The sequence below is a fragment of the Manis javanica genome, chromosome 7 (assembly GCF_040802235.1).
Source record: "Manis javanica isolate MJ-LG chromosome 7, MJ_LKY, whole genome shotgun sequence".
In the NCBI taxonomy this organism is placed as follows: Eukaryota; Metazoa; Chordata; class Mammalia; order Pholidota; family Manidae; genus Manis; species Manis javanica.
Genome location: NC_133162.1, coordinates 8,417,887 through 8,429,943, shown reverse-complemented (window position 1 = coordinate 8,429,943; position 12,057 = coordinate 8,417,887). Strand labels below are relative to the sequence as shown.

The 12,057-nt window shown below is 42.2% G+C and overlaps 1 protein-coding gene across 4 annotated transcripts; it reads left to right on the top strand.

Annotated features, from left to right (window-relative positions):
- The first annotated feature begins 2,869 nt into the window (after positions 1-2,869).
- Positions 2,870-12,037, top strand: PSTK (phosphoseryl-tRNA kinase). 4 transcript variants are annotated; one of them, XM_073240177.1, is made up of 6 exons: positions 2,870-3,214; positions 5,205-5,496; positions 5,735-5,960; positions 8,289-8,364; positions 8,890-8,983; positions 11,545-12,037. In XM_073240177.1, the coding sequence occupies exons 1-6, from the start codon at positions 3,017-3,019 to the stop codon at positions 11,742-11,744; spliced, it is 1,086 nt and encodes a 361-aa protein (XP_073096278.1). In that variant the 5' UTR covers positions 2,870-3,016; the 3' UTR covers positions 11,745-12,037. The 4 variants fall into 4 exon arrangements, with proteins under 4 accessions (XP_073096278.1, XP_073096279.1, XP_017505191.3 ...); XM_073240178.1 differs by having other exon boundaries at positions 2,872-3,214; positions 5,735-5,933; XM_017649702.3 differs by having other exon boundaries at positions 2,874-3,232.
- The last annotated feature ends 20 nt before the right edge of the window (positions 12,038-12,057 follow it).

Genomic DNA, 12,057 nt, shown 5'->3' with positions numbered 1-12,057 from the left:
GGTGTAAATTTTCTTAATTTGTAGTTTCATTTGTCTCTGTGCTGTTGATAATTTTACTTTCCTCACTTTCTCTCCTCAAATAATGAGTTTTTTTTAACAGCAGATCTTTAAGTGTGAATCCCCAAGTATTTAACATAGTATCTCATACATAAATATCAAGTGAACTGAATAACTTCCACAGCGTTAAAATACAAAGCTCATTTATTACACTATTGAGTTTGTTTTAAACATCTTTATAATTATTTTAAACATATAACAATGATAGGAAGAAAACAAAGATCAATGGAAATCTCTTTTAAGAATTGCTTACTTGCAAGATGGTTGTTTGGAAGCTTAAAAAAGCAAGGAATTCAAATCCATTTCATCATCATTGCTGTGAACCAGAGGTTGGTAACATTTAGATTCTCCTGTCTTAGCGGCCCTACTTCTTGTACCTTTGATCTTTTCTTCAGACACTTTAGTGGTTTTTAGAGTTAATGAGATTGATGATTACATTAAGTAAATGACTTGCATTCAACCTCACAATACCAGGAGCAGAATGGTCCTTTGGGAAATCAGAAAATGCTACACATACAAAATTAGATGACATTTGAGTATCTGGCTCATATTTTAGGATACCTTTGTTATGTTTTTAAAAATCTTAGTAGGCAAAGTATTTTTACAGGTGAAAATCTGTGACTAGAAAGAGGTTGCAGAAGGCTTATTTCTAGGAATTACTAAAGATGAACAAAAGGGATGTAGAATGAGGTGTTAGATCCTTTGCTGGGAGTCAGGAGACCTAGGTAAGGCAAGAGTCCTGTGCCATGCCTAAAGCCCTGCCTGGCATAACAGACCAGTGAGGTGAGGTCAGTCAATCAGTCTTAACTTCCAAGTCCAAAGCACAGTGACTGCTCCGGCAGGAAGAGCTACCGACCAACCTCGTTTCTCTTATGAGGATCAAAAGGGGCGGATTGTGACAACTGAGGCTGCACTTTGACTCAGTGACACTGTCCATGCGACAATCTAATGTAATAGTGATTTAAGTCAAGGGTAACAATAAAGCCTAAACAGGAGTGACCTGTACCCCTTCAGGTTTCTGAGGGAAAATGGACCACAAATGTCTTTTGGGGATGAAGTTGCATTTAGGTTCATCTGTTGTCCCCTGTAATTGCGGGGATGCCAAAGACCAGGTCATTTTGAGTACGGGGACTAGTACCAATACAGCAGTCGAGTTTTGAGTCCTTTCCCTTCCCAAAGTTCTTAGCATACTCACTTGGACAATACCATTTGCTTCCGGATACTGGGGAGTCTTCTCATATCCCCTAACCCGACCTGCAGAGTTCTTTTGTTCTTCCTCTTCCAGAAAGCAGTGTCTCTGTCTTCAGTCTGTCTTCATCACCAAAACTGTCACGAACTGTGGGATCTGAGGTTTTACCCTTTCTTACAGCTAATAACCAAAAGCTGTTACTTTTCCATGGTTGCTGGCAGAATACACAAGACTTCTGGGTCAGAGAAAAAGGACTTTATTACTCAAAGCAAAGCAGTAATCAGAGCTTCACTTTGGATTGTGTCAGTTTCTCATTCTCCTCAAGTCCCATGGTGATGACATGGACCCATGATGGATGCCTCCGCACAGACTGGGTTGCATGACAAAGTGTTTTTGTAGCAAACAAGCAAGGTTGCTCTGTGGAGGAAGACATTACTTCATCTTGCCAGGTTGCTCACTGCAACATAACCCTGACTAACGACTCAGGTGAATGGCACTCAGGGCACTGCAATCTTGGCAAACCCAATGGAGAATGCAGGAACAGTAAGGGTACACGAGAGATTGCTTCTCCCAACAAGTACAACCCATGGACGGTGTACATCTGGGGAAAGGAAATCCTGGGGCAAAATACCTTTAAAAACCGAAATCAAAGGGAGAAATAAAGTTTAAAATCCGTTTATTGCTCGCAAACTGCAGTCCCGGGCCATCTCTCCTGCTCCAGCAGAAGCAAAACCTGCCCTCCCCTCACATGTCGGGTACAGATAAGCCCTCCATGCGCAGGTAATTCCCAAAGCCATACTTCTCTCCCCCTCTGAACGCCTATTGATATGCAGATGTACTAAAGCCAGGCGAGATATTCTGGAAATGTTACAATTTTACCCACAAAAGTGTACAATAAATCAAGGAGAGGGATCTTGCACCAGATCAAGGCAATACAATACGAAATGGAGAGTGTGTTTAACTCGGTGTTCACCTTCAAGAGAAAGAAAAAGATTGTTCACTGGCTCTGTCATCACTAATTTAGCATTGGATTACCCGTAGTAACCTCGCTTGTTCACATTTTGAACATCCTTATGACTAAGCAGTAATCCTCTTAAAAATAAGGTGAAAGCCCGAATCCGAATTTAGTTTTTCTACAACACCACCCCGTACGAGGAAGTTGTTTTATACGTCTCCACAGTTTAGTTTATCTTTTTTAACACTAAAATATCTACTGTCCTCTGCATGAACGCGTTGAAATTAAGGTATAGGGATATTCCTTTCCTGCCTGTTTCATCCCAGTTGCTGCCCACTTGAGGCGCAGTAGCTAACATTTATTTGCCCTTCCACCCATCATCCGGGAGGGCAGCAGAGCGCCGTCGTCGGGTTGTCGGCTTCGCCACTCCAAAAAGTGTCTTCCGGGATTTTTCAGGGCAGGGCACTTCACTGTTACAAAACTAAAACGCAATTCCTAATGGCTTGCAAGTTTCCGGTAGAGAGGAGGATTCTAACTGAAGATTAAGTGCAACTCTGACCCTTCGGGAAATGTCCAGGAGTTAGGAAGTGCATCGCCGGATCTCCCCAGCCCAGAACACTTGCGTCACTGAGCTCGACACCCGCTCCGGGTGACCAACGGGACCACCTCGGAAACAGCAGGGAGCCGCGCGTTTGAGGATTGCAAGACTCGCTCCGGGCACCAGGCGGCGCAGCAGGGCGGTGGGAGGCTGCGCGTGCGCGGTAGAGGGGAGGAGCCGGACGGAGTGGCGGCCGCCTTCCATCTCCCAGGGCCGCATGAAGACCAGCGAGCACGTCAGAGGAGCGCGCAGCGAGGGGCCGCGGAAGCTGGGACTCTGCGTTCTCTGCGGCTTACCCGCAGCAGGAAAGTCGACCTTCGCACGGGTTCTCAGCCACCGGCTGCGGCAGGAGCGCCGCTGGGCCGTCGGCGTGGTAGCCTACGATGACGTCATGCCTGACGCATTCATCAAGGAGGCGAGCGCACCGCCATTGGTCCGTACGGAGGGGGCGGGCCCGAGACGGGTCGCGGGAGGAAAAGTACAAAATACTGGGCCGTGTGCAGTGTGGGAAGTGGATCCCTGGCCCGGGAGACGGGAGCTGGATTAACATGACTGAGCTGATCCATCTTAGAATAATTCATTTTAGGCGTTTATATGTACATTTGGGGTTATATATGTATCGTATATCCTACACAGTGGAGTCTTCAGACACGGTTAGGTTTTGAAATTAGCTTGCAAGGTGGAAATCGCTCAGAGGCAAATAGACTTAAAAATCCTTTGGGAAGCTTGATCTCAGGAGAAGGATGCAACCTCTCAAAAATTCCAACACAGTTTAGCATCCAGCCATGGGCGAATCCAGGTTTTGTGGGATCTGAAGTTTATACAGTCTGGGGACCCTTTGTAAAAAAAAATACAAAATTACATGTAACAAGATTCCTAGCGTTCTAACCACGAAAATAGAGGTGTACAAATGACAGGCGTGGCCTCTGAAGCTCACTCTTCATCTCAGGGTGAACTTGCCTCTGCCAGCATAGGAAAAGATGGCTGTTCCTTTTTTAACTGCCAGATGAAGTATGGGCTGGTATGTTTCAAATACTCCCTTCTCTTTAGGTCCTCAAATCACAACCAGCACAGTAAGATGCACGTGAAAACACATGGAGAAGCATATGAAAACAGCCTCTGGGGGAAGCGAAGATTGTCTCCCATCCCATCCTCACTCTAGAACAAATACTCTTTGATTGACATATTCTGAAATACTTAAATAGTTACACTTGTCATTTTTTTAGTGCCTGAGTGTACATGAATTCACATAAATAAAATGAAAATATGCGATTCCACTCTATAAGTACATATGCAAAGATACAGTACATTTGGTGTGTGGAAAAATCTTGGACCGCTCTAGCAGTTATATATACATCCCCATTCTTAGTTGTGAGACACAATCTCCACCACTCGGGTGAAAGCTGATAGTTGTTGATAAAGGTTGTTGTATTTGTTGTATTATTATGTTTTTTCCCCGTCTTCTACTATTCACCTAGTCACCATGGATAGGAAACCTCACCTTTTAGGAAGTGAGCTGTGATTCCTTTTTAGTAGGTTTAGCTGACGTGTTTGTTGTACGTGCTGTAAGCTCAGCGATGTGTAAAGCAAGTACAGCAGGAGGGGGACCCAGATCTCCTGTCCTGTTTTCCCTCCAGCCTTGACCTCATACCTATGTCAGTGCCTTCCAGTCCTTCAGCAGCACAAGATGACCTGTATTCTCTAGCTGTTCTCTTCTCCATCTGCTTCCTCTAGCTTCCCCCATCCCATCCCAACCTGGCTGATAGCCTGTGGCCTTTTCCTCTTGACCCAGGGACCTTTCAGCTGATCCACTTTCTGTCCTCAACTTCTCTCATTTCAAGGGCAAACCAACATTGCTGTATCTCAGTAAGACCTATTTTGGCGGGATATCGATGCTGCCTCCTCCTTTCTCCTGGACGGGAACCACTTTCCATTCTTTCATGTATTCATTCATTGAGTCAGTCAGTCACTTCATCTGTATTTCTGGAACACCTATTTGGTGCCAGACCCCCTGCTGGAGGTTGGCTATACAATGGACTGTTCACCTAGCAGGAAGATAGAGATGTGCAAACAAATGCCGCAACAGTGTACACCGTGCTAGAGCGGAGACCCAGGATGTACAGAACAGGGTGTCATTGCCAGGGGAGGGCCTGAGCTGCCTTCTGCATGGCTGACTTTGAAAAGAATCACAAAGGACTAACATCACTGAGTAGGAGTTTTCCGCAGAGGGTACAGTGTATATACTAAGACACAGAGGATGAGAAAATAAGTTGTTGAGTTTAGAGAACTCAGATGGTTCAGCATTGTGGGCTGAAACTTGCATATAAGGCAAGGTGACAATGTGGCATGACCGCCCCTGCTGGCCAAAGCCTAATATGAATTGTTAATTCTTCTGACTTTTGTAGCCATCCCAATGGAAATTGCTTCGACAGGAACTGCTGAAGTACCTAGAAGGCTTCTTGACGGCTGTCATCAACGGGTGTCAGATGTCTGCCCCACCCAACAGGACTGAAGCCATGTGGGAAGATTTTATAACCTGCTTAAAGGATCAAGATCTGGTTTCTTCTGCAGCTCATGAGGCTCAGTCTTGCTACTTCCTGACGAAGACTGCTGTTTCTAGACCTTTGCTTTTGGTTTTAGATGACAATTTTTATTATCAAAGTATGAGATACGAAGTTTACCAACTGGCTCGGAAATGTAATTAAAACATTTTTTTTCCTACACACAGGCATTTATTCTCATATCAAAATTACTGCTGCCTTTAATGAGCATTTAATTGGATCACGGGATTTATATGGATTTACTTAGTTTTCAGAGCTACATGTTCAGGATTGCTAATGATTTTTCCTGCTGTAGCTGGGATAATTTGATTTGTTTATTTCACATTTTGGAAATACAGTATGCCAATAATTTTGTGCTTTCAAATTGTTTTTAGATTCATTAGGCTTTTGCCAGCTCTTTTTAGACTGTCCTCTCGAGACCTGTTTACAGAGGAATAGCCGGAGACCACGGGCACTGCCTACCCAGACCATCCACCTGATGGGAAGCAAGATAGAAAAGCCTAACCCTGAAAAAAACGCTTGGGAACACAACAGCCTCACAATTCAGACTGCGATGTGTTCTTCCGAGGCCAGGTATCCTACTCAGAGCCATCAGGCAAGGTGCTCAAGTGCTTTACTTGTATTCCACTTGGTTAATCCTTATGCAAGCGCGGGAGGGAGATTATTGCAAACTGAGTGAGAAGTTTCATTTGTCCAGAGTCATGGACCTCAACAGCTGAGATGTGAACCCAAATTTGTTCACAAACGTGTACTCTTGTTAAGATTATATCCTCCCAGAGGTCAGAGCAGGGAATTCAGAATAGGGCACATCTCTGATGCTCTTGCTAAAGTAGCTTAGGTCTGTATATATGAGGCTTGTGGCTGTGGTGCTAAAGCTTTCATTCACAATAGATGTCCTGAGAGTTCTAGAGCAGCGCCTAATAGAAATTTCAGCAATGATGGAAATGTTCTAATTTGCACTGTCCAGTATCGTACCTGCTGGCCATGTGCAGCTATTGAGCAATTGAAAGGTAACTGGTGAAACCAACAACCTGAGTTTTAAATTTTATTTTAGTTACTTTAAACTTAAGTAGCCTCATGTGGCTAGTGGCTGTTGTATCATACACCGCAGTTCTAGAGGTATATTGCCCACATTTCCTTAGCTCCTGCCTAACTTGGCATTGGAAACTTTTAAAAGGTAAATTTTTTAAAGTCATTCCTCAAAATGTTTAGTTCCCAGGATACAGCTTCCATGCATTTTGTGATATATGCTTTAACATACAAACAACCCCCCCACCCCCACAAAATGGATTAAGTGACTGTTGTTTCTAGGGTTTATAAAATAAGCTGCTGCTGAGGTTCTTAATTTTAATTTGTCCTAATATCCTGAACCTTTGAGCAGGCAATAACTAGTTGATTGCTACTCACTCTGGAATACTTGAAATGTTTTCCTTTGGCAGTGAATGGTTGGTTGAGGCACTGAGATACCCTGTGAGAGCAGCCTCAGGTTATCCCCACTGCCTTGCGTCCTTTCTGGAGGGGAGGAGGTGTGGGCATCTCCAGTGCCCATGCCAACTCTTAGATAATCTGCAGTGTTGTCTTGGGCCTTCAGAGTCTGGTCACCTTCTCACATATCCAGACTAGTCACACATACCTGTGAAAGGGTTGTTTGAAGTCTGGTGACCCTGCCTTGAAAAATTGAAAGATAATCTGACAAAGGGGCCTGTCCCGGGTTCCGTGAAACACTGCTACCCCTAGCAGCCCCGGCTATGAGCAGACACCACGTACTGGGCATGTTCCGAACCCTTTATATGTATGATCACCTTCAGTCCTCATGGCAAACCTTGAGGGTAAATATAACTGTCCCCATTTTATAGGTAGGATAACTGAAGCCCAAGAAGGTAGCACATCCAGGTAGTAAGTGGCAGAGCAGTGGCACTTGGTAGTGGGAGCAAGTGGCCGAGGGTTTGGACCCAGTGCAATCTCACTCACTCCAGAACCTGGGCTCTTTTCAGTGTGAGAAAGATCACCTTGAAGTTGAGATTTCACTCAGTGAGTTCACTGGCTCAAATTTTTTTAGTGCTACCCTCTGCACTCTAAGATTCAAACTCCTTACCGTAACTTACACATTCTATCCCTGATTAACTCCCCGACCTCATATCCTACCGCTTTCGCCTCTTGCTACTTTCTGGCCAAATGGCCTTCTCTCCCATGACCATGAGAAGGGCTGTTCTTGCCCCAGGGCCTTTGTATGTGCCGTCCCCTCTACCACATATTTATGCTTGACTGGCTTCCCTGACTGTCCTAACGCCTGTGAAGAATATGAGTTGGACAATCACTTTGCTTAATTCACCTGTCACCATCTGAAACTATTATTTTTGCTTATGTATTTCCTGCCTCATCTCATTGCATTTCACGCCTAGAGGGTGGGGATCTTGCTACACTTTCAGCTTAGCACGTAGTTTCATGTATGTAGTTGTATAATATTTTTCATATTAGAAGATGCTCAATAACTGTTTATTAAATGACTGAATGAACTCAACCCTCCATGGCCCTGGGACCAGTGAGGAACTTGCCGGTCTATGTCCAATACCTAAGCAGGAGCTAGAAAGTACAGGCTGAGCATCCCTGAGGGAGTAAAATGAAGTTCTAGCAGCTAAAGTTCAGCACTTAGTGAGGAAAAGAGAAAATATCCTTTCAAGGCTTACTGATACAAGTCTTAGGAAATGTTTTTTTCCATAAGTGGATTTCGGGAGGCTTATAATTTGTTTTGAATACACTTGGATTTTGAAGGATTTAGAAGGTAGCTTCCATGTTTCCTTTTGTTTAGGGTCTTAGGTTATAGCATTTTCATTCCTCTAGAATTAAGCTTAGTATTCATAAACACAAGTTCTTTAAAAACATGTTTGATGTACGGATGTATTTTATCCCACCTTCTTTCTCTTCTAGCTTGAAGTTGACTGATTTATTGCTTACTGCCTTGGAAAATCCAGTAAAATATGTTGAGGACAACATGGAACAAAAGGTAAGTCAGTATAGATTTAAAATAAATGAGAAGGCACAACTTTATAGGAAGATCTTTTTTAACTGAGTGTAAAATATGAAAAATGCTTTGTCACTGCCTTGCCGTCGTGCCAGCATCCACCTGTGACACGGGGATGGGATAAGCAGCAGTGCACTGCAGGCAGCTTGCAGCGGCTGGTCAAAGCCCACCGGCAGATTTTCAGAAATGTCAGAGGCTGTTGACCTTAGGTTGGTGGCTTGAAACGGGAAAGGATGGGAATATTCACACCATGGTAACTGACAGACACTGGGTGGTGGTTTACTGGAAAGCCCATTGTTAGACATTTACCAACATACCATTCATTGTCTCCACGGAACTGTTTTCAACTGGATATATCATTTAGACCCTCTCTAGGGAAGGATAACTGAAACAGAAAAGCCGCTTTAACTTTTCTTTTACTGTCTTCACATAACGCATCCCTTACACTTTTGCCATTTCTTTTATGAGAACTATGTAACTTCCATTAACAATGTTTGTATCACATAGGAAACAGACCGCATTATTTGTTCAGCTAGCATTCTCCATCAAGTTGATCAGACCCTCCGAAGAATTGTCTCTCAGACAATGAAGGAAGCAAAAGGTATGTTGGGCAGTTACATGCAGTTGAGGTGACACGACTGTTGCTATTCATGTTCCCTTGCTAACTTTCAGTCACAAAGTTTACATCATACTTTCAGTTAAATATGCAGTTTGGTTATATAAAACTGAAAATTCTAGCCTGGAAACTGGGTATATTCATCCATCCAGTAAATTTTTATTGAATTGCTACTTTCTATTAGACCTTATTCTAGATACTGGGGAGTCAGGAGGGAGCAGAACATTAGAGTGAAGAAACAAAATATATTTATGTGTGTGTGTGTGTGTGTGTGTATCTGCCAGTGCACTGAAGAAAAATAAAGTAGGGTAAGGCAGTGTAGAGGATGGGGGGACTTATTTATCAAGGGGTAATCAGGAAGGCTTCTCAGAGATGACATTTAAGCAGAGATGTGAATGAAAGGAAAGGACAAACCATGCAAATATCTGGGGAAGATTGTTCCAGGCAGTGGACACATTAGATCCAAAAGCCCGCAGGCAGTTGGTAATTTTCTCTAACAGAAAAGAGGCCATTGAACCTGGGGTGAAGGGAGGGTGGGGAGAGCTAGTCAGGAGCCGGGTGTAACACCAGCATGGGGTTTGAACAAGCTCAGTGTATTGTCAGCCTGAACTAAAGTGAAATATGTGGTAATTATAGTTTTATAAAATAACTCACTTAGGTTTTAAATATTGAATGCCTTGCTATATTTAAAATTTGACTTAAGAACAGCAGCTGAGCATTTCTTGAGCTTTTGTATGCTAACTGCCTTATAAATGTGGTTTCTAGTCTTTACAGTCCTATAAGGCAGATGTAATTTTACAAATGGGGAAATGGAGGTTCTGAGAGATCAAGTAACTTGCCCAAGGCTGAACAGCTGCCAGGTATGTGTCTGCTCCCCGGCAGCATTGCCTTTACAGAAGCCAAGAACACTGGAAACAGAAATAATGTACCAACTATACTGTGTTTATTCAAGTGTTTCTTTTAACCAAGATCCTAAGTAGATTTTATACTATAACCTAGCTCAGTGCACAAAGGCACCCTGCATGGAAATAAGCTTCACAAAACCTTCACATGCTCAAGAACTGTAGTACTATGTTTAATTTGATTCTACTTTAGAAAAACACTAGTTTCAACTTGCAACTCACCTAAGGATTATAATCCAAAATTTGAAAGAAACTCCTGGAACAGAAAGGCCAGCAGAGTAACAACAAAAAATAGTTGTAGTAGTTCTCTCTCGACCATTTGCCTTTTTTCTGTTCTGTATAAAATGAAGGGAAGGGGGATTAGGGATATGCTAAATCACTCATCTCATTTCCTACCCCTTAAAAAAACGGAGTTTTTTATGCTTTGTTTTGATAAGGGAGGTGGTACTAGCTCTAGATCTATGCTTAAATAAAATAAAAGTTCAGGTATCCTATCATCAATAAAGTAAAAGAGACAACCCATAGAGTGGGTAAAAATATTTGCAAATCATTTACTCATAAAGGGCTTGTACAAAAGACTCTTACCACTAATAATAAAGACAAATAACCCAATTTTTAAAGTGGGAAAAGGATCTGAACAGGTATTTTTCCAATATATATATATATACACACAAGGCCAATAACATGAAAACATGCTTGACATCATTAGTCATCAGGGAAATACAAACCAAACCACAATTAGACACCACTGCACACTCACTATGACAGCTAGAATGAAATTCCAAGTGTTGGTAAGAATGTGGAGAAATCAGAACCCCCATACACTCCAAGTGGGAATGTAAAATGGTACAGATGCTTTGAAAAACAGCCTAGCAGTTCCTCAGATGATTAATGCATTTACCATGAGATCCAGCAATTCTATTCCAGCTATACACTCAAGAGAAATGAAAATATGTTCATGTAAAATTTCGTATACAAATGTTTATAGCAGCATTAGTAATTATAACCAAATGGCGGAAGCAACCTAAATGTCCATCACCTGACAGATAAACAAAATGTGGTCTATCTGTAAAATAAGATTATTCAGCTACAAAAAGGAATGAAGTATCCATATGTGCTGTATGGACAGACCTTAAAAACATGCAAAGTGAAAGAAGCAAGTCACAAAAGGCCACATTTGTATGCGTCCTGTCAGGTGAAATGTCCAGAATGGGTAACTCTTCCAGAGGCAAGTATATTAATGGTTGCCCTGGGGTTTGGGGGCGAGTGCAGGGATGGACAGGAGGGTGACAGATAAGGGTACAGGTTTTTGTGAAGTAGTTAAAATGTGCTATAAGACTGTGGTAATGGTTGCACATCTCTGTGTATATACTGAAACCACTGAATTATTGTGTGGCATATGAATTCTCTCAATAAAACTGTGGAACAAAAAAAAATTGTTCTTCAGTCACACTGCCCATGTGGCCAGTGGCTGCTGGGTTGAGTAGGGCAGATACAGAACATTCCCATCACTGTAGAAATCTATTGGTTTCAAACCAAATTGTCCTTTCCTGTTTCTGCTTTTTTGCTTCACTACTTCTTAGTTCAGTAACAGCCCAGCATGATTTAATTTACGTAACTAATTTTGTAATCTTTTTATTTTAGACAACCAAGTTCTTCCTTACACCTTGAAGCTTCTAGCAGAAGAACTTAACAAGCTCAAAGCAGAGTTTTTGGCAGACCTAAGACAAGGAAACAAAAAATACCTGTGCTGTCAACAAACCACTGACATACCAGATATTATTTCTTTTTTTCATTATGAGAAAGACAACGTTTTGAAGAAATATTTTCCAAAACAGCATTAAAACTTTTGCATCTCCAATTAAATGTCTGATTTTGGTTAAGTTTTACAAACTAAAACAATTTGTATTACTGGATGTTTTCTAGGCCAATGATGTGAACTGCCAGACTTTTTTTTTAAATCAGTCATGCTGAACAATCCATGTCATAACAAAAAGTAACTGTCAACCCCTTGTCAGTGGTGACATGGATAATTAAACATCAGAGACAGCCTTCCTCACTTACGTGCCAGGACTCTTAGGGCTGGCAGTGTAGGATCTTTGATTGAATGGATCTTAAATAAAATGGATTGAATGAATGAATGGATCTTAAATAAAA

Bases quoted from the DNA above. Each gene is read 5' to 3' on its own strand.
- PSTK (XM_017649702.3), top strand. From the start codon at position 3,017: ATGAAGACCAGCGAGCACGTCAGAGGAGCGCGCAGCGAGGGGCCGCGG. The intron at 5,961-8,288 runs GTGCTCAAGTGC...TTTCTCTTCTAG, and splicing joins ACTCAGAGCCATCAGGCAAG to CTTGAAGTTGACTGATTTAT. The intron at 8,365-8,889 runs GTAAGTCAGTAT...TGTATCACATAG, and splicing joins AGGACAACATGGAACAAAAG to GAAACAGACCGCATTATTTG.